The 21860-nt window shown below is 52.7% G+C and overlaps 1 protein-coding gene across 7 annotated transcripts in view; it reads right to left on the reverse strand.

The window, feature by feature from the left end:
* Positions 1 to 2611: 2611 nt before the first annotated feature.
* BCL9L (BCL9 like) overlaps positions 2612 to 21860 on the reverse strand; it is a 106887-nt gene continuing 87638 nt past the window's right edge. For all 7 annotated transcript variants that reach the window (XM_068916666.1, XM_068916667.1, XM_068916668.1 and 4 more), the window contains 7 exons: positions 19777 to 20140; positions 16604 to 16726; positions 13732 to 13942; positions 12904 to 12988; positions 10083 to 12474; positions 8886 to 9146; positions 2612 to 7444 (listed from right to left, as the gene is read on the reverse strand). In XM_068916666.1, the coding sequence (XP_068772767.1) occupies positions 6285 to 7444; positions 8886 to 9146; positions 10083 to 12474; positions 12904 to 12988; positions 13732 to 13942; positions 16604 to 16726; positions 19777 to 20140 (4596 nt within the window). In that variant the 3' untranslated portion in view covers positions 2612 to 6284. The remainder of the gene's footprint in view (positions 7445 to 8885; positions 9147 to 10082; positions 12475 to 12903; positions 12989 to 13731; positions 13943 to 16603; positions 16727 to 19776; positions 20141 to 21860) is intronic.

Below are 21860 nucleotides of genomic sequence, written 5' to 3' on the forward strand. Positions count from 1 at the left end.
CTGCCACTGCCAAGGCCCATGTTTTCAGGTCCTGGGCAGCACGCAGGATAGGGCAAGTCCTGGAGGAAGCCGTGGGAGGATTCGTGAAATAAAACTCTCGCATCTCACTCAAGACAGCTCCCGCAGCCTTCTGTCACTGAAGAGGCCCCGCATAACCCTGGTTCACCAGTAACCGGGAAACAACACAAAGCTTGCCCAGTTGCCAAAAAAAATCTTCCTACAGCTACAGCAAACAAAACCCTACACCTACATCTGAGGGAGGCAGAATGAGAGAACAAGGGGTTGGAGGGTAGCTGAGCCCCAGCGCTCCAGCACAGCATATGGAGCAATATTACCACAACAGCAAGGTGCAGCAGCTGCTGACAAGCCAACATTTCCCAATCTCCTCAACACCTGAGCAGGCACCGTATTTCCCTGGCCTCTAGCTGCTGACAGGCCTATCCACATAGCAGAGCTGTGCTAGCCTAGCTAGGTTTGTTAGACCTGAGTTAGTCAGCACAGCAACAAGCCGTGAGCTCTGGTTTTGAGTCAAGAGGGCTTCAGAAGTCAGCACCTTATGCACTTCAGCGTACACCCAGAAGAGGCTATGAGCAGCTCTGTGAGCACCCCGCCAGGGCGTGCCTCTGCACTGACTCAGAGGCAGAGCAGCACCTACAGACCCAGCTAGCTTTATTTCCTGCCATCTGGCACAATCAAGCCCCTTGAGAAGCCTGGTCTGGAGCAACTTGCTTGCCTCCTGTAGTTATTGACCAGTTACCCTTATCTTCTTGTCTATACTGACTTCCCCTTTACTTCTCAAATGGCCTGTGAGAAAGGTACAACCAAAAGCCCCGTGTGCCTGCTGGGCCACACGCCAATGAAGCTGCCTTGTTCCTGCTAGGCACCTGCCACCCTCATCCTTTTGGTGCAGTGCAGCTGCGGCCTGCTGAAGACTCACCTGGCCCGAGGGTGTGCCTCTGTGGAGGCATACTTCCCCTTCCCTGGGGAAGGAATTTATCCAGGGGATCTTGTCTCTGCTACTGGTGCTGCCAGCCCCTGGTGAGCTGCACCGTGTGAGCACTGATTGGATCTGTCCCCTGCAGGAGATGCTGTGCCACAAGAGAGCCATGCCCCATCCAGGCTGGGCAGGGTCCCAAGCTCTGTGCCTGGGCTCTGTGCCCCCATCGCAGCCTGGAGAAGAGCTCAGCACTACCCCATTCCTGCACGCAAGCAGGAAGTACGACCCCTTTGCTGTCACTCACGGCAGGTCCCGTGAACCCTTGGAACCAGTCCTCTCACCCAGCTGCAGTCATAGGGTGCTCTGTGTCCACTTTGGCTCCCTCCAAGCACGCAGCAGCTAGGGAGCACGCAAGCTTGTCAGGTCCTGAAATGCCTCAGGGCAACAAGGAACTGCGTGGCTCCAGATATCAGCAGGCAGCTTTGGCAGTGCGTCCCTACCTCTGCCATCTCCCTGCTCTGCAGTCCTGTCAAGGCCTCTCTGTGTCCAGTGTGGCTGCTGTGGTTGCAGCCATCCCTGCCTGGCCTTCCCTCCCCACACGGCCTTGTGCATTCCCCTGCACCTACCTGAGAGGATGGTCCTGTCCTGCCTCACATGAAGGGCTGTGGTGGGAGAGGGTCCCTGATCTGAGCTCGGCTCTCGCTGCCCACAAGGACCGGTCGCTCCCTGCTGCTGCTAGGGCATAGCCTCGTGGTAGAGTCGCACGCAGGTCCTCACAAAGCACAGGCACCCCAGCTCCCCCAAGGAGCCCGCAGCATCTCGTGAAGAGCAGGAACTTTCAGATGGAGGCACAAAGTAACCGCTTGAAAGTTGTGGCGGATGCGACCGTCAACACCGGGAGCAGCATTCGCACCTCAGCCAGATGGCTGGGCCCATCTCCCTCACCTATCCCCGCTGCAGGGCTTGTGGCTTCCTTGCGTGTGGTACAAGTGGCTAAGAGCCAGTACGCTCAGGAAAAAATGTAGAGACAGGATTTACAGCGAGGAGGAAGGCACCGGTAGCAGACAGGAGGGAAAAGGAGGCTGTTTCTCTCATGGCTGTTATCTGTTTGCAGCCAGTTAAAGAAGATGAACCACTTCAAGCCACCGAAGACAGAAAACACACTGGTGCAACAGAGCACAGGAGGGTAGAGCCAGCACGGCTTGGACTTACTATCCAAGCTTCTGAGCAATACAATACAGCAATGGTCCACTCAGAGCTGCGTGGCAGGGTCTTGTTTGATCCTGAGGGAGCCAGCGCACAACAGCTGCAGAGATACAAATCATCCACCCTCCACAGACCACACGCGGCACTAAGCAATAAATGCTGCTAAGAACAGGCACTGCCCTGAATTTCATAGGAAGGAAACTCCAACTGCAATAAAATCTCAGCCTGACGCACATCAGAATAACTTAGGCACAGAAAGCTAGTTTCTCCTTCCAAAGCGACCCTCACCTCTCAAACACAACAGCTAACTGACAGAGAAGTACTTGTGTTGGAGCCAGCTGAGCTCTTCCAGTCATTGCCAGCCTGCTGCAGGTGACACTACCTGAGCTCTCAGAGACTGCAGATTGAGCACACCTGCTTGTGACCCTGGAGAAAAATCACACAGACCACTGAAGACAGACACGGGGATCAGGTTTTGAAATTTGTCTTTTTAATAAAAAGGCACCTATAAAACAGGTCAATACATTACAGGCAGCACAGATACCCAAAAACAAGCCTAAAAATTGTTTCAAATAAAAACCAATAAGATGTCTTCACATATTGTATTTATATATTTATATTTATATATATATATTTATATAATGGTACAAAATGACTGGGGAAGTTCCTCCATGGGATGACAGAAAACAGGTCAGTCACCATTACCTCAATGTGAAAGCTAATTCCAGGTGTGTGATCATTTGACGTTTTGAAAGATGCAGTTTCCCAATGTTTACTTCTTTTTTTGGAGCAGGAAAAGCACTGAAGTCATGGCTAAAGCATGGACAAACCTTTTACTGTGATTAGGTGGAGTCAGTACACAGAACTCAAGCTTAGAAGCCGAGCAATAAACTACAAGACGCAAGACTAGACACAGCTCACGGCAGTGGGCAACTGGCCGATGGCAAACTCTCTGCCCAGGTCTAACAAGGGTTGGCTGTTACTCAGCTTCAAGAGAAGCTCCTGCCATATTGCTGTATTAATAGACACAGTTGGGAGTGGTGCCCAGGGCAGAGGGATGCTACTCAGCACTTCCTTTCCCTGTTGTTCAGCCATCACAGAATTAGGGGCAGGGCTGGCTCCAGGGCAGTAAGATTTTGCTCAAGAGCCCTATCGGCTGCTCTGAAATAATGTCAGATTTCCCTTTTGTGTGTTTTTGAGTTAAGAGGCTTAGCTGCTTCTTACTCACTTATTGAAGGATAGGTCCTCTTCCTCCCATCAGGGAGAAATAGCAGCGCACTGCCCTGTACCTGTGAGGGTGCAGCACTGACCTCCCTAACACTGCACAGAAGTGCATTGAGCCTGCAGGCTCCAGCTGACACACGGACAAAGAATTGCTGCTGCCTGAATGAAGACAGAAAGCCCCAGGCACAGTTCTCTGTTGGGCTGGGCGAAGGGGAAAACAACAGGACAGCAGCTGTCTACAGACAAACAAAAAACCATTTTTTAAATAGAAAATATTATGGCTTAAACTTAACCGAGTCTAGCTGGTAGGTGATGGACAAGGTTGGGGGCTGGCATTGGTATTTCAAAGTTTACAAGAAAAATACCAGCAGCCAACACGCCAAAGTGCAGCCAAGAGAAGTCAGGGCCTTTCAGGCAAGTCAAGCTTAGAAAAGGCTACATCTGCTCAAGCCAACTCCTCCCACATGAAGCACACGCTCTGAAAGGATGGAGAATCCCACTAGTTACGTGGTCAGGTTCAAAGCACACTTGTTTAGCCAGGGCTGAAGATTATTCCTCTTTGCCCTAATTGCCAAGACAGGCGATGAGCACTTCCCAGGATTGTTCCTATTTTGCCACCTTTGACAATGTTACTCAGTCACACCCGAAGCAACCAAACTGCACAAAACAAGAAACCAGAGTGACATCCCTTCTCAGATCTGGACCCATGCTTCCCACCCATTACTGCTCTCTGCCAAGTGCCCCAACACTTTTGAGATATCCCTAATTAGACTTCATGGCTCCATCTTGTTACAAATCTGATCCACATAGCCACCGGGCTGACACTTCAGCACCCCCTGGCCTTTTCGAACAGTTTGCAACACGATGAAAGGCTTTGCCTTTCCCTCGCTACCTCACTATGTCCCGTTACGAAAGCCCTCTCCTCCATGCGGTAGCAAGTAGGTAAAGGTAAGCTCTGCTACAAGAGAGGTAGTATGCTAAATCTGGCTTTGCAGAGAGGATCCTCCAACTGGTGTTTGTTGGGCAATCAAATGCCTTGTTCACAGTGGGATGCCCATAGGGGTACACCATGCTGGAATGTGGTCCCTGCTGAAATCCAGAGATGCTGTGCATGCAGGAGCGAGTGCATGTGTTTAACTCTTCAGTCCCTTCGACAAATAAACACAGGAAAAACCATCAGTGCTGTGTGCAGGAAGACCTTTACAGAATGGAGGACCCCATCCTGAGAGTGAAGGACATCCAGAAAAACCTGAGGTGTTCAAATGGCATACTTCTGCCAGCCTAGGAACAAGGGGCTGAAACGCAAGCTTAGCCTCTTCTACTGGTAACATGGAACAGCCTGTGGAGAAGCTGGCTCACGACTTTCAGTATCAGGCAGCTGACACTGTACAAGACAACTCTCATACTGATACGTCATCAGCGATAGACCATCTTCAACAACTGGCCCTCTACAGTACAGGGCAGGGCTGCTGCAGGTAGCTCAGGGCAAGCTGTAAAGACTGCCTGCGAAACCCTGGCAGACTATCGGAGGGGAGTACACCGCCCTTGTCTGACAAAACACCTGGCTTTTCCGATGACCAAGTTCCTGCTTTGCTGCTGCAGGCTGACTACGTCCTGCTGGCAAACTACATGGCCCATGAACACACACAGCACGTGAGGAGGACGGACAAGCGTGAGGAAGACGTGGGAGACCATTCCGGGACAGTAGTAGGGGCATGCTGCGGTTGCCTAGGGTGATGGAGGGGAAAAGGATTGGTGTAGGAAGCCTGCAAAAGAGCTGGGTTCCCAACTAGCTTCTCCTACAAGTACAGGACTGAATCATCCAGGTCATCTCAGAGTCCATCTATCCCTATACACTACAGCCCCTGTCCACAGGACACACAGCATAAAGGGAAAAGAAGTGGACTACAGAAGAGCCAGCTGACTGGGACCTCCAGGCCCAGCAAGTTGTTACTGGCAGAGAGCAGATCCTCAACATTTCTCTAGCTGAACGGCTGGCATCCTCCCTTTCACAGCCACAGCAGCTTCACCATGGAGCAGTGACAGCTGTATCCTGAGAAACTACTGCCTCTGCCCTGTCAAATCAGCATTACTGCAGTGACATTTCATTGGGGTCACAGCTCTGACCTTCCTGATGGTCCTTAGTGGCTGGGTGGGTTCTTGTACTCAGCACAGCCTCCACAGGAACCCAAGATCTGTGTGAAAACTATGCACCCTGCACGTGCAGACTGTTTGGATGCATCAATGACACAGGTTTAACAAGGAATTGCTCTATAATGGGATCTCTCAATGCCCTGTACACGTTGGGGGATCCCCCTGCCTCCTCCAAGGAGAGTTCTGAACCCTTGTACATTGTCTTTGTTAGCTTATTTTTTGTTTTTGCCTTTTTAAAACATGTTTTGAGGCTTCTATTAAAACACAGAAATACAGAACAATTAAAAACCAGCACAAGTTTTGCCTTTTCCAGCGACCTATTTACAGCTAGTTCCAAAAACCTTCTTGCACATTTTGGGTGTTTTAAAAAAAAAAAAAAAAAAAAAGCGAGCGAGAGAGAGACAGGGAGAGAGCAGGAGAGAAGGGAAAGAAACACACTTGAAGGGTGGTGGGGGGAGAAAAAGAAAACTTTACAAACTGCCACAGGGTCTGGAAGTCCCTGGTCACCACTCAGGTTTTGAAATTAACAGCCCCACTCCCCGTCCCTCCACCCCTTTCCCCAAAAAAAGAAAGGAAAAAGAAACCCAATTCACATCAAGTTTACTGCACATCTGGTTTTCTGTATAGAGGCAAATCCGATATGAAAAACATCTTACTTGGCATCCTCCACTGGCATTGGCCCCCAACCCTCCCCCAAAGAAAGGTTTAAAAAAGTTTGTACAATCAGACCCTGCCCCTCCCCATCCCTGTGTGCCAGACATGGTTAGAAAGGCAGGTTTGCCATGTTCCCAGGCCCGGGGATGTAACTCATTTGGCTGTCCAGGGAAACACTTCTCTGCCTCATCTGGTGTGTGACCATTAGGTTCTGCTGAGGCGGGGGCCCCATGAGAGAGCCTTGAGGTGACATCATGTGTCCTGTCTGGGCATACATCTCCCCTGACACAGACATGCTCCTCTGCTTAGCCTGCATCAGCATGAAATTCTGCTGGGCCATCAGACTCTGCTGTGGAGACATCATGCCCTGGTGCATGCTATTGCCCATCATGCCTTGCTGGGGCGGTATGCCTGTCCTGCCCAGCATGGGCACTTGTCCAGGATGGCACATGGGCATGCTGAGTCCTCTCTGCACACCCTGCTGTCCTGGAAGGCTAGGGGCATTCATACCTGGCCGCACAGGGGGCTGATCAGCCATCATGTTCTGCAGGTTCATGAGGTGGAGGTTGGAAGGCTGTGATTTGGGTGCTTGGCTGTCACTCTTGGGGAAATACTGCAAGGTGCTGCTTGGCTTCTCTGACGGGATGATCCTGGACAGGTCAAACTCAGGGATACCTGTGGGTGTGGGGCGGATGACCTCACTGAGCTCAGGGTCATTCAGCACGGAGGCCACCCCAGGAAGCACAGGGGGATAGGGATCTCCAATCCGAGGAGGGATGTTCTTGCCCATCATATGCTGCTGAGGGGGCATCTGGCCAGGCTGCTGGGAGGGAAGGTCCTCAGGTGGCAAGGGCATTCCTGGTGGGTAATGCTGCTGCATTCCAGGGCCACCTCCCCCTCCTGGGGCCATGGGCATACCTCCTGCTGGAGACTGCATGGCATTGTGGGGCTGCTGCATGCGGGGGAACACGAGCTGGTTGGAAGGAATCATCTGTGAACTGTTCGGCACAGGGCCACACTGCTGGTTCAATGAGTCCTGGGGCCCTGGGGGCAGCATCATGGGATTCTGGGGGGGTACGCCCGCCCCCGGTGCACTAGGGTGCATAGGAATGTTGGAGCCCAGTGGGTTCGGGGATGACATCATGGAGGTGGGGGGTGGTTCGTGGGAGAGAGGTTGCTGACCAGGCAGGTTCATTCCCATGGGGCTCTGAGAGGATCCAGGCCCCACTGAGTTTAAGTGCAGTTGATTCGGCTGATTCCCCGTCACACCTAATGACAGGAAAAAGAGAGAAGAATTAACACTGTGCCCACACACCTCTCAGGGCTGCAAAGTCCACACCCCACAAAGCCTGGTGAGCATCTCTGCTCAAAAAGCCCTGAGCTCAAAGTGAGATTCACAGCAAGCACCAAGATCAGAGAGAAATGCCCCAAACTTCTGCTCCCTAAGCCTGTGAACAGCAGAGAGCTGTTCCAACTTCATCTGCTCCCAGGCTGTCGGACAGGACTGCCTGCCCTTGCTGCCACAGAAAGACAGTTAGGATGTCAAGGCCTGGCTGGGAGCAGCATCGCTGCAGGGATGTCACCCAAACACACAGGTGAGATACACGTCGTATTGCAGTTCTTGTAGACCGCTAATTTTACAGTCCCAGCTGGTTCTGCATGTCTGGACAGCCCTACAGGGAGACAAGAGGATCTCAGCAGGGCACTTAGCCACCCTGAGGGCACAGAGGAGTGATCCTTCACCACTGCCCGAGTGCAGCGTTAGCAATCTAGTAAGCTCTCTCTGTGAGCACACGCCCTCGGGTGGCAAGGAGAAGAAAGACAAAAGAGCGTGGAGCCCAACACAAGTGTTATCCAGAGGGAGGAATGTGCTCATTAATGCAGCAGAGTGATCGGCCTTTGCAGAGAGGTTCAGTTTAAGAGGGAGCAAGTGCATTTGCACGTCTGGGGTCAAACAAAGCGAGTACTTCAGAACTAAAGAGTCAAAAAGCTGATTTTTCATTTTGAAAACCACCAGAAGTGTTTATGAGACAGCGTAAGACCCCCCAAATCAAGTGGAACAGTCTGCTGGAATTCCCCTTCCCCTTTAGGCCAGTCAGCAAATGATAAAAGACGATCATTTGCCTAGCTGTCCTCATCAGCACCACCAGCTAGCAAAGCAGATCTGGGTGTCGCATACTGAAATCAGAAGTGAGGAGGATTCACACTATGCTATGACACGGCCTTGCCTGTGCAGGCACCTGGGCTCTACTCAGAACCATCAGACTTCCAAACCTTGTTCAGGGTCCCTGCCCCACTGGGCGATGTCCTCCAGAAGAAAACAGGGGTTCCAAGCAACAGACATCCACCTGAAAGTCCTCAGAAATCTCCAAGAGCAAAGAAAATCCAGGTCCAATACATCCAAACAGGGTAAAGGTAGTTTGAAGAACTTCCAGAGCTCACGAAAAGAGAGCGCCCAGAATGCCAGATTGGGTCACGTCTTTCTGAACAGTACACCCAAGCCGAAAGCTGGTGGACAGTCCGGGCGAGCAGACTGCCACGAACGAGGGCAAATTTAAGCTATTTGACCAAGAAGTCAATGGGAGAAGAGAGTTTCTAGCGCCTGTTTTAACTCTGCAACTGCCCTCTCCATCTCCACACAGTCCATCAGGCCTACTGACAGCCACAAGACAGTCTTACCGCTCTAGAGCCCTGTTCCAAAAGTACATACCTGACATACTTCCAGGTGGGAGCATAGGCCTGTCTGGCAGCAGTTCATCATCAGAGGTGGCGATGGTTTTGATGGCATTGTGGTAAAGTGGTGTGGAGCTGGGCATGGCATACTTGGACATCTGGGACATCATCAGCGAGAGGGGGTTCTGGGAGGGGGATGGATCTGGAGAGGAAGTAAAAGGCATATTGGGATTCATGGTGCTAGAGGTGTTACTGGCTGGTGCGGAAGAACTGCTCCTAGGCCCAGGAGGGAGAGAACCTGTAAGCAAGAGAGAGACCAGCTTAGTACCACCTGCAAACTGCAGCTTGCTCCTGTCAGACAGCAAACCCATTCTCTCCTTGTAACTGCAGCGATCAGAGGAGGCTGCAAAACACAGAGCCCTCAGGACTCTGAGGAAGAAATGTGCAGAGACCCTGTTCCAGAATCACGGCAGACTTCCATTTCGAACTGCTCCTGACTTCCCAGCTCAGACACATCTTTCACTACCTGCGCCACAGAGGATGAGCCGAGACTGAAGCAGAAACTGCTCTGTTTGGTGTTCCACCTATCTGAAAGGCCCTATTTGGACTCCTGGGAAAAAGACCTACATTCTCCCATTTTTCATGAAGTAAACCATGGGCACACATAAGTATGAGCATCTCCCCAAACCTGTGAGATAATGCAGGTTAGATGGAAACACTGTCAGGAAAAAAGGGCCTGGCAAAGGATGGCAGAATCCACCGGGAAGATCGTCCACTGAGAATACAGTCCCTAATACAGTCCCTACAATATTCAGATACAAGTCATCACTCCCAGGGTGTCTACACCCGTCCTGCATGTAAGCATCTCCCTAGGCTGATATCTGTCACTTCTGCTGACTGGCGGGACACAAACTGCCTGGTTGTGCAATCAGCAATGGCTGCAGATACACTGTGGGCTGCCCAAAGCAAGCAACCAAACAAGCAGAGGGGGAAGGAGAGCAGGGGCATGTGTTTCCTAGAGAAGAGAAAGCACTAGACTACTGCTGATAGCGTGACCACAGCCAGTCTGAGCTGACTAGATTTAGGGGATGGAAACTACAGGTGCAGAAAGTGGCCTGAGCTGATCCTAAGGAGCCTCTGAGCTTAAGTTGTTTGTTCCAAGACCTTTGATCTCCACACACCACGTACAAGCACACATGCACATTCACAGGATTCACACAGGATACCAGCATACCCTGATCCAGTCCTCCCATGGAAGCAGATGAGTTCATGCTGAGGGTCTGCTTGCTCTGGTTGACGCCAGGGCTAGGCATGTTGGCTTTGGGAGATGGCACCCAACCAGGGGAAGGAACAGCCATAGAAGGAGACTTCAGGCGGCTTGGTGAGCCAGTGGGAGACCGGACATTGAGTGAGGAGCTCATCACCTGGGGGGACTTGAGGGGCCCAGACTGGTTTGAAGGAGGCATGCTGACCATCTGCGAGGGCGTCTGCGGGGACTTGAGGTTGGCAGAAGGGGAGGTGACCAGTGGCGAGTGCACCTGGCTGAGTGTGGGGGACTTGAGGTGACCCATACTGGGGGAGTTCATCTGGCTGATGTTGATGGTGAGGTCAGAAGGCCGGCGGCCCAGCCCCCGGGAAGGTGCTGGGTGCATGTTGGCCAGGTTGCCCCCTTGTGTGGGAGCGGGATTGGAGGCTGGAGGCAGAGGGATGTGGCTAAGTCTGGTGGTGCCGCTGATGCTCCCAACGGGCATGGTGCCCTGCTCAGGGCTGAACATGTCCGAGGCACTGCCCATCTCCTGGGGCATGTTGGGGTAAGGTCCTTGTCCGCTTGAGAAGCCTTGCTGTCCTTGGTTGGGGAACTGGGAGGGAATCATCATTTTCTGGGGTCCCCCCAGCATTGCACTGCCGTTGCCATTCTGAGCCCTTGCCCTGGCCAGCTCCTCAGGGCTCATGCCTTGGTGAGCCATCATGTCAGGGCCCCTCATCTTCTGCGACATCATCATCTGCTGCTGTGGGGTCATTTGGACATTGAGGTTCATGTTCATATTCATGTTAACATTCATGTTCATGTTGAGGTTCCCGGGGCCCATGGGTGCATCCATGTCCCGAAGGCCTGACTGGCTCATAGGTGGGCTCAGCATCCCCCGGGTGCCCGCAAAATCCATTCCCATCGGGGCGCTGCTCAAGTTGTCCCCTGTTATCTGCCCAGCAAACATGGATGGATCCATCTGCCTGTGAGCCTGTATCATCCTCTCCATTTCCATACCCTGGCTCATAGAGTTGCTGGACATCCCCATGGGCCTCTGCATTGCCACTGGGCGTTTCTCCATCAGCTGATGCCGCAGGATCTCCTCTCTGGCACGGGGATTCATGAACCTTTCAGGGTCACCTTGCCCTGATGGGTAGGGCAGGGTGCCTTGTGGAAAGTTCCCAGGGCCTCCCATAGGAGGCATATCGTCACTCCAACCCATGCTGGGCCTGACTGGCCTCTGCATGGCATTCATGGGCCCAAGAGCATCCAAGGGCATGTTTTGCATTCCCCCAAAGCCAGAGACTCTCTGCATTTGATTTCCAGGGAATCGTGGCCCAGGAAAGGGTGGCCCTCCTCTCAGTTGCATAGGGTCCTGCACATCTATGGGTCCTCGCAGCTGGCCGCCCATCCCTGGTGGCCACTGCTCTCCAGGCTTGCTGTGATAGGGTGGTGGGGGCCCACGCATCATCATGCCTCCCATAGACTGTGGGATCATGATCTCCTGCATGGGCCGGCCATGGATGTTGATTTGCTCCTCTTTCCGCCGCTTCTCCTCATAGTACTCCTCCTGCAACTTCCTCCAGGCCACCTGCTCTGGGGTCAGGCTGTCCTGGTTCAGCCTCTGCATCATCAGGTTCATCTGCTGCCCCATGTCAGCACTTGGGTGATGGGGGACTTCGTGTTCCAGACTGGGGCCACCCAGGCTCTGTGTCTGGGAAATCATGGACTGCAGGGGTTCTTCGTACTTCTTCATGCTGGTGGGGGGCGCAGGGGGCTGGGCAGTGGCAGCCTGTGGCTGAGGGGCAGATCCACTCTCACCCGCATTTTGGCTGGACTTCATGAAGGGCTCAGCCTCCCCACTGCGCAGCAGCAGACGTTCAATGTCCCGCAGGGTCTGCAGAGAGCGCTCCCGGTGCTCCAGCTGCTCCTTAGAGAGCCCTTCCGAGTTCATGGGATTTCTGGAGCCCAAGCCTGCCTGCCCATTCCCTGGCATCCCTGAGCCCGGGCCTTCCCCCAGGAGGCTAGAGCTGGAAGTGGCAGAGGAGTCCACTTGCCCGGACTGCATGGTGTTGGTGGAGGCGGTGGGTGTATTTGGGTGGTTACTTCCAGGCTGGTTGCTGCTGCCGTTGTTCCCCAAAGAGTTGGGAGTCAAATCCCTCCGGACATCCTCGCTTGCTCCTTCCTGGGGCAGGGCACTGGACGTGGGCAAAGCTGTCTGACTGATGGTCTGAGGTGGAGGTGGAGGCTGTGGCGGGGGAGGTTGTGGCTGTGGCTGACTAGCTTGCGGTGCTGGCGGCTGGGACTGCGGAGTGTTGGCAGCAGGCGGGTTAATTGGTAGCTGCTCAGCAACCCCCAGCACTTTAGGAGCTGGCGCCTGACAGAGAAAGGGGAAGCCAAAGTGAGCAGGAAAAACTCTAGGCAGGTGTTCTTCCCTCTGCCCTGTGGGAGACCACCGTATCCCAGAAACATGCCACATGGCAGTTCTGCCTTCGTTCCTTGTGGGGAAGAAGCAGGCCCTGTTGCATGTCCTGGGTGCCATGGAAATGCACAAGTGGGTGTTCTGCCCACATGGTTGCAGGGCCACATACAGTGCCCCCATCCCAAATTTATCATAGCTGACAGCAGCCAGGAGCCACTCCAAAGAGGTCCTGCAGAAAAGTGTCTTCCCACACCACTGAAAGGGGACCCTGACAAGCCCTTCCTTCACAGCTGAGCCAGGGTGAGAATGGCCATGTCAGAAGTGGGCAGATATCAGTCAGCAGCATGTGCCGACAGGAGCATTTGTTTCCCAGCTGGTATATACCTGGTCTAGCTTTGCCCGCGGGACATTCTGCTGATGATAGGCCAGAATGGAGTCAGCTCGGCCCTGCAAGACAGCTTCTGCAGCTCTGGGGAGAGAACACAAACCACTCAAGAACAGACAAGCATTGTGTCCCATCCCTCCCTTCCAGTCCCCAGGTCCCGCCTCCACTTTTCAGTCCTGTGGGAAAAGGGGAATATCCTCAGAGACCTCTTATCTGTCCTGCTCAGGCTCCAGGGAGTTTCTCCAACTGAAGATCCGTTCCTTCTTCCCATGTCCCATGTCGAGCACTCTGCTCTGCTTTATGCCTGCTGCTGCTGCATACTCCCCTGAGGGAATCGGTAGCCGAGATGTTCTGGGATCTACCACACAGACTCTACGATCTAGCAAATAGCTCTAAAACTAAGCGGTCTTCCTAAGACTCCATGGCTGAGATAACACAGGGCAGAAGAGAGGAACGGAGCTGAGAACACCAAGCGTTGCATGGCACTCCCCATGGCACCCCAACCCCCTAGATGCTTCCAAATCACACTAGCAGTCCATACTGCTCTGGACAAATATTTTATTGAGATGCTGACTAGATATACTCTGCAGCATACCACGCAGAAAGCAGTGCTGGGCATTGCTGAGAGGAAACATGCGTTTCCGACAAAGTTCGCCCATCAGCAGTAGATGCCAGCAAACCTCCTGAACCTTAGTGGGGATCCGCTTAGTGCCACTGAAGAGACACAGGGCCTGCCCAGCTCTCCTGTAGTCAAGTGCAGTTTACAGCAGGCAGCTGTGACAGGTCAGCCCTACACCAGTGCAGGATGGACAGAGTTTACTGCTTACGTGTTAGCAAGGTGCGTGGTAAAGACGTAAACAAACTGCGAAGGCTGCTTTCCTGTTCCGCCGCCGCCGCCTCCTGCACCGTCCGGCCGTAAGCCCGAGGCAGCACCATGAGGTGCACTGGAAGAACTGGTCTCATTCAGGTTTGGCAGCGGGTTGGACCCTGGACCAAGCTGCGAGGCTGTGGACATTGCAGGATCTGCTACATTACAATCTATGGGAGCACAGGAGATAAAAGTTACTGACAACCAGCACAGTAGGAGAATGTGAGCGGCCTCTGCAGAACAGCCTTGCTGTCTCCACCAAGAGAATTAGCAGATGGGATCGAGGCAACTAGGGAGGCCAGGGTAGCAGGCCTTCCGGCCACAGCAGAGCAAGCAGTCTCTTCTCTGAATGGGGGCCATAGCAGAGACCTGCGGGGATGGCAGGGCTGGGTACCACAATGGGCTATGCTCTGGGTGTCAGGGTGCGGCTTCTGAAACACACTTCCCTAAGGCAGAGGAAAGGCCGCTGCCTCTCTTGGCAAGGGGCTGGGGCTCAGCGTTCCCAGCACCAGCAGATGGCAGCACCGGACCAGCAGTCCCTACTGCCTGGGTGGCCACTGCCCCCCAGGAGCCCTAAGGGCCCAGCTCCTCCCCTTGTCTCCCCTTCAGCACAGGGTGGCCCCAAGGCTCATCTTATCTCCCTTCCCATGGCCATAGCCACAGAAACCTGGGTAGCAGGGGGAAGGGGAGATGCTACTCACTGGAGTGATAACTACTAATCATCATCAATTATTTAATAATATCCCTAATTAATATTAATAAGCACTGTAATTAACAGCAGCATTCAGCACTTCCCTCTTGCACAGCCCCTCACACACACACACACACATGCACAAAGGCTTGCTCACAGACACATACTGCACTCCACTTGCTGTCCTGCAAGACTTTCTCCAAGGACCTCATCGCAGACCTGCTGAACATTAACACCAGCAGTCAGTCCCTGGCAAAGCAGTGGTTAAGGGGAAGAGACACCACTGGAGGCCTGTTGTGGGGACTCCCGCACTCCCTCGCTACTGGTCCTTGCTCCTCAACAGTCCCACCTTGCCCAGCTCTAATCAGGCAGATCTTTGAGCAGGCTGCAAAGGGGAGGTGGTGCTATCCTTTCCCACAAGTGCAGTCACTGAGCCACTGAGCAGAAGTGACTAGCCTGAGGTCAGCCAACAAATTGGTGGTAGGGTCTAGCAGTTCTGACTTGTAACCTGGCCCTCGTGAACTGTTCAGAGAATTGGAGGAAGACGACAGTTATGGTGCAGTGGCAGGCATAGAGGCTGACCTCAACAGGGTTTTTACACAGTCCCATGTTTTCCATAAGTTACCTCTCCTGGCTACAGCTGCTCCCCAGGCATCTGGAGACCTCCTAAGCAATACCCGCAAACATCGTTCTAGGTCTCTGCATGTGACAGCCACAGATTTCAAACAGGCAGATTTTATAAGGGCTTGTGCAATGAAGTCATCAAGATGCAATACCCAGACTACAAAAGTCTTTACAGAAGAGATAACAACCTGAGGCTCTCAGGCTAAACTACAGGTTTGGTCATAAAACTGAGTTCTTGGTTAGTAAGCCTGGAGTTCAGAAAAAAATGCAGATCCAGAAAGATCATGCCCACTGCTTTAAGGAACCATCCCGAGTCACAATTTTTTTGCTTCATGATTTGTTAGTAATATAACAAATTGTGTTTGTTGTGAGCAGGATTCATACCTCAGAAGCTAGAATAATACAAATGAGGACAGAACAGAAAAAAAATGTCGAGGGGAACAAATCCAGCTTTTTCCTCTCCTGTGGTTGAGAAAAATATCTATTGACCTCTGTCACTGGGGGAACCCTGGCAAGATCAGGAAAGGTGTATTAGTAAGGATCAACCGGATAGACCTGGTCCTGTGGCCTCAAAAATATTCCCCCCCGCACTTTGAAAGTAAACTGAATTCTAGATGCAACAAATCAAGGAGTTTTGATGCTTTTGCAAAACAGGAGAGACTTGCAGTTTGTTGTCCAAAACCTTCACAAAATATGCACCTTTGTTGGCTCGCTGAACTATTGAACTGCCGCACAAGGGAGAGCACAGCTTCCACATAGAAAGAAATAGCCACGGTCTTTCCTACATCTTGAACTCCAGTGAACAGGAGGAGATGCAAATTGAAGGAACTGGATCCTGAAAGTTCACAAAAGCCTTTATAGAATTTCACTGTTCCCCGAAGACTTATAAAGGATTAGCGAAGGCTTTAGGATGAGCTGAGCTTGAACTAAAAGCGTTGGCTGGAAGCTGAAAGAACTCGCTGTGCACTTCAGCTAGGTCAGCCCTGCCTGAACCCTTGTCAAGAACCTGAGAGCCCCTTTAGCATTGGCTGCCTTTAATACACAGCTGCAGAGACTCGGGTGCACGGCCTGATGGACTACCAAGGATGCGGACGTAAATGCCGCAACACAGGCGACGCACGCGGGCATGGTCTGGCTAACACTGTGACCAAGGGAGGTATGCGTGCATGGTCAGTGTCACCACACTGGAACCAAGCCAGGCACAGTCTTCAGATAACCCTTCTCCTGCTGCTGGTGTGGCCAGAGCAAAAGGACAGCATGGACATCCAAGCTCAGCACCTTCCCTCCTGCATCTCAGCAGCACCTCTGCAAAATAGGTTCCACACCTCACTGTATGGCCCCAAACCTTCTCACAGCACGATAACCACCAGCTGTCACAGCCTGCCACACCACGCTTCCAGAGAAGTCAGCACACACAGGCAGAGCTAGAGGTCCCAGTGCCATCTGCCCTGCTGAGTTGCAGGACAGACCCGGATTTATTCAAAATCCTGGGCTAGCGAAGAACGTAGACACTCACTGTGTGCACTGCTGATAGGCTTGTCGTCCTCCTCGCTGTCGGGTCCAGAGCACCATTCGTCCCCGCTGTATGGCTGCTTCCTTTCCAGCACACACCGTCGCTTGCTACGGGGAGCCACCTCACCTGCAACAGGACAGAACTATCAAAGGGCTGAGGAGACCTGGCCACGGGCTGAGGCCCTGCCCAGCTGCATGCTGCACCCTTGTGAAAGCAGCTGAGGAAGCACAACGTGCTAAGAAGCAAGCGTGCAAAGGCCAGGGCCCTTATCCTGGAACTCACCTAAACGCAGGCTCTCCAACTGTGTCCTGTAGCTGTCCTGGCTGGCACCGAGAAACAGCTGCCTGACCAGTCAGAGCTGCCCTGGCCTGTGGCATGCCAAGAACCCCGAGCAGGTCAGAGTTCCACACAGCACCTGTCCTCACCGTGCGCTCCTGGTAAAGTGTGGCCTCCTCTGCGCCAAGTGCTTGGGACAGAGCTGTAACGCAATCCTTCCAGCAAAGGCCTGGACTGCAGTGGTCAGAGGCCCAGGCTGAAAGTCTCTCAGTAGTGCCAGGGCTCAGCCAGAGGCACTGCTCTCAGGAGGCCTATTGCAGCCCATGTTAGGCCTGAGCTGCTACCCCGTGGCTGTTTACAACAGCACAAGATTCTTTGTCAGGACTCCAACAGCTCTGCCGGAACCCCAGAACCATCCTGTAGCCGCAGCCCAGACGCTCGCTCGCCAGGGGAGGCAGAGCGCCTGCTGGAGCGCTGATGGGAAAGCACAGTCAATACTAGCTGTCTGCCATTCACAAAAACTCAGTCTGGCACAACAGACAGGCAAGGAGCTTGTTAGAGGGCTGCTGGCTCCCTTCCCCCTTTCCCTGACTTGCTCCAGCAGGAGAGTTCCTAAGGGGGAGACCTCCCAGGGGCTTGCCCTGCCTAGCACCAGCCAAACACTAAATCCTGCAGCTCCCCATCACATTGATAGTCAGCGCTCAAGAATATCCCCTCGGCCTCATCCCTGCCCTCTCCTTCTCTGCACTTGCACTAGCTCTGTTGCCTCTGTGGGTTGGCACTCCCTCACTCCCTATGCTCACAGGCATCCCCTCTCCCAGCCAGGCATAAGGATGCACTGGCCTCTAGATCCAGCATTGAGATGCTCTGTCTTTTGGCCTGGCCAAAGGCTTCCGATAGCAACCAGCAGGGAAAAAGATCATTAAACAGTAACGTTTCACCCCACCCCACCCCCACGCACCATATATGAAGGAATAGAGGCTCCAGAACGTAACAGAATTCAAACAGAGGTAGGACCAGAGTACAACTGTGGGGGTCACTCGCAGCAGAGCTGCTCTGCTGGCCAAGCCAGTAGACATGGGCTGTGCTGGACAGAGCTCTGCTTTTTGATTTGCAAGTGGTTTCCTGCCCTCATGGATTTACAAATTTCTCAGTAAGTCAGGAAAGTGGTTGGTCTCTTCACGTTCTGTCATGTCCGTGTTTTTCCATCAAACATGCAGGAAGATGCAGCAAGGATGATCCCCAACTGTCAGTTTGCTCTGAAGGCTTGCTCTGCCAACCCAGCACGGATGTGCTGGATGGAAAGCCTTGCACTGATATCTGCCCAGCCCTGATAAAGGACCTGAAGCATCCATCCGCTCAGTCTGGGCACCTACTCATCACAGCCAGCACAGGTGAGCCTCCTCGGTGAGACCTGGCATCTTGAATGAGATGTATTCCTTAGTCTTTGAAAGGAGTCTGTAAACACAGGACACCTCCAAGCGCTCTTCCAAACAGGACGGCTTTTGGCATTAACTGCAACTTTCAGGGGGCTGCCATTTAGGAATTAAAACTCGAAAGTGGTAGGGCATCTTCATATCCTTTGTAGGAACAAGGGACACAGCCTCTGTCCTTTGAAGACATCAATCAGGCAGAGAGAGGTTTTTGCGCCCTCTGTAAACCTAGGTGCATGTCACAGGGTGTTGGTAGGGCTCAGAAAGGAAGTGACTTGCCCAAAGGCACCCAGGGACTCAGGGAGGGTAAGCATAAGGGAGGATGGATAGCTTTCAGTCCTGTGCTCTATCTCTGATATAATACTGTATGACTGCCCTTTTTACGTGATCTAGTGGTTTACAGGCCATATCCATATGACATATCAGTGAATTGTGGCAGAAACGTATGAGATTCAGGCCTCCTTGACCAATTCACTCTAATAATTTTCCTGTGGAAGTCGAGGCTGCAAGGCAACATTAAGATAACACTACAAATGCTTATGTTCCATGGCATGCACTAACCTCCCAACACAATCAGAGAGAAACCTTTCCTGGGGGCAGGAGGTCTGTTCAGTTATGTTCTGCACTTTATTCCGTGACATGGCTCCGGACTCAGCCCGTTGGGCGACATAGCTTTGATTGTGAAACCAAATGCTTTCGGGGACAGCAACTTCAGGTGATCAGGTGCAAGTCTCAGTCGGAACTGAGGACACCATTTCTCCTTTGATAACTAACTGACAAGATGCCCTGTGTTTTCTGTTGCCAGGCGTCACATGCAGCCATCCGGCACAGAGTTCTGCAGAATGCAAGAGGCTACAGGCAAGACTGGCTACGACAGGGAAGCCAAAGGGTCTGCAAGTACTGACTCAGCCCTTTTCCAGAAATCACATGATTTGACACAAGAGTCATCCCTTGCTGACAAAACCACAGAACTGTTCTGACAGCGACCCTTACAGCACCTCCTCACTAACCACGACTGGGTAATTGGGCAGCTACAAGAACACCACAAAGGCAGTGCTCGGCCAACAAGCAGGGAGACAGAAAACAACCAAACTCAGGCCTAAACTGAAAGTCTGCACATTGGAGAGCAGAGGTGTTCACTACAGTTTCAGTGAACCATACTCCTGCTTCTCAGGCCACAGCAGCCTGTGAAAAACAGAGTCCCAGGTTCTCAACAGAGCAAACGTTGTAGGGAATAACATGGAAACACAGGAAAGACAGGGCTCAGTTACTCTGGTCCCAAAACTGTGAATGTGATAAGCAGTGATGCAGGAGAACACGCAGCCAAGCCAAGCCGAGAGGGAAGCAACAGTACAGAAGCACAAGATGCAGCGGGTGCTCACAGCTGCTGCCATCCCAGGTGCTGCCAGGATGCTTGGAGTAACTGAGAAAAGTGAGTTGTTGAAGCAAGATTTAAGGAAGCATTACCTTTTGATTCAGTATCCAGTGAAGGGGTGCTGGCTTCTCGCTGTTCTCCTGAGTCCACTGAGATACTTCGTTCCCGTTTCACTTTGCCCTTCAAGGATCCGAAGTTTGGGACAGCGTTCTGGCTGTTTTTCAGTCCAGAGTTGCCAGGGGAAATCTGAGTGGCCTTGCCGCCATGGCTGCCTGCCCCCACACCCTTAGAGCCCAGGTTGCAGGTGGGTGCTTGGCTCACATTGTGGTGCTGGGCTGGGGCACCGCTGCTGCCTGCCTTGCCATGGCTGGGCAGTTTGTTGTCAGGGTGCATTTGATTGGCTAAAGCTTCCCACAGCGCCAGTGGAGGGAGCTCCCAGGCCCTTTGGTCAGGAACCTGCAAGAGAAGAGGGCAATGAGTGACCACAGCACCCCTGCCCATTCCCCCAGCCCCATGGACAGCACTGCCCAGGAGCTGGGGCACTCAGGGCACTGGGGCTGCTGCTTTGGCACATGGTTAGGTAAAACTTTCAGCAAGGCAGAACCCAGAGTGGCTCGGTCCAAGAATTAGGCCTGGCCTGTTTGAGCAAAGTGAGGGTCCTGCTTCACAGTTAGCTGCACGAGCACAAGCAGCAACTCCCATTCAGTGAAGACAGATTTAGCAGTGCTCAAAGACACAGGCACAGACATGAGAGCCATCATTTACATGGTCATGACTAGATCAGGGTGCTTCATGCCAGCTTTGCCCTTTGGGGAGTGGAAGGATCCTTAGCTTTATTTTGCAGGTGTTTCCAGAGTTCAAACAACTTTGTGACCCTGAATAGAAAGGTGGTGCCCTCATGATTTCAGGGCCCCCTTCTGATATCCAGCCAACCTAAGCACAGGTGCCGCTACATTAGAGTTTCCCGTGCTCTGGGAAACATGCAGAAGACAACTGTGAAGATAGAAATTGGTCTTGATACAAGGCTATGGAGAGAAAACTTGGAAGGGACAGAGGAGGACTGAGGCTTGAAACAGCAGAAGGACTCTCTTCAGCAGATCAGAAGGCTGAAGAGAAGGAGGAGGCAAAGGCAGCAGGTTACGAGGCAGGGGGTGACCAGGGTGTGAGGGCACTCGCTGGCTAAGCAGTATCACCATCTCCCTCAGGGGCCTGAGGGACTGTTCTGGCTCCTGGACGGGGGAGCTTCCATCTCTGCCAGAGCTTCTAGCACAAGAGGATGATGCAACATGCCACGGACCTGCTGGGATAAAAGGGTAAGGCTCTCCTTACCCTCCTCTTCCAGACCCAGCCCAGCTCTCTGAATAGCCCCACAGGCTGAGGCAGAACATTTCAGGGAAGATGAGGTTAGGGCAATGCATGCAGGCTTTTGGGGTGGAGAACGTGCATGTAGCTGCAGCAGCCCTTTTGGCAGCATCTATATGCCTTAACAGAATTTCTCGTGCTCACGCTGGGACTCTTCCCCACAGAGCTCTGCATGGGCATTACAGATGACTGAGAGGCAGCTCCACATCATCTGAGCACATGGCATATTCTGGAGCACTGCTGTCAAGCTATAATTCAACAAGCAACCCTGGTAACTGCAGCGTGCATCCCTCCTGGCTTAGGACCACCTCCTACATCCTGCAAGGAGCTTTCTTCAGTATAGAACAGGCAATGCCAGTATGAGACATAATTCGGCTTCATCTTAGGGGAAACTGGCACAGGCAGAGGACCTCTCTTTAGTGCCCCTATCTCCGACCTTTGGAACACAGCTTTTAAGACACAGTGTCTTCCCAGCCTGCATCACGTAAGTCCTCGGAGATAGCCCTAGCACAGAAAGAAGCACATCCCTATGAGAACTGCTCCTGAGCTTTCTTCAGTTAGAGAACTTCAACTTTTCCTATATCAGGACCTCACATTCTTCTGCTACAGCTTCCTCACTACTCAAGACACTGCCCTTGAAGCTGCAGAGACCCCCCACCCCACCCCTGCTACCTATCATAGTTGTCTTTACTTCCTAGCGAGTGGGGGAGAAGGACATTGCAAACCCACTATTTATGCAAGCTGATATATTATTTTCTGTCTGCTTACTTCTGCTACGTGCTTTGCACAATACCCCCTCAACGCACTCGAGAAC

This window comes from Struthio camelus, chromosome 22 (assembly GCF_040807025.1).
Source record: "Struthio camelus isolate bStrCam1 chromosome 22, bStrCam1.hap1, whole genome shotgun sequence".
Classification (NCBI taxonomy): Eukaryota; Metazoa; Chordata; class Aves; order Struthioniformes; family Struthionidae; genus Struthio; species Struthio camelus.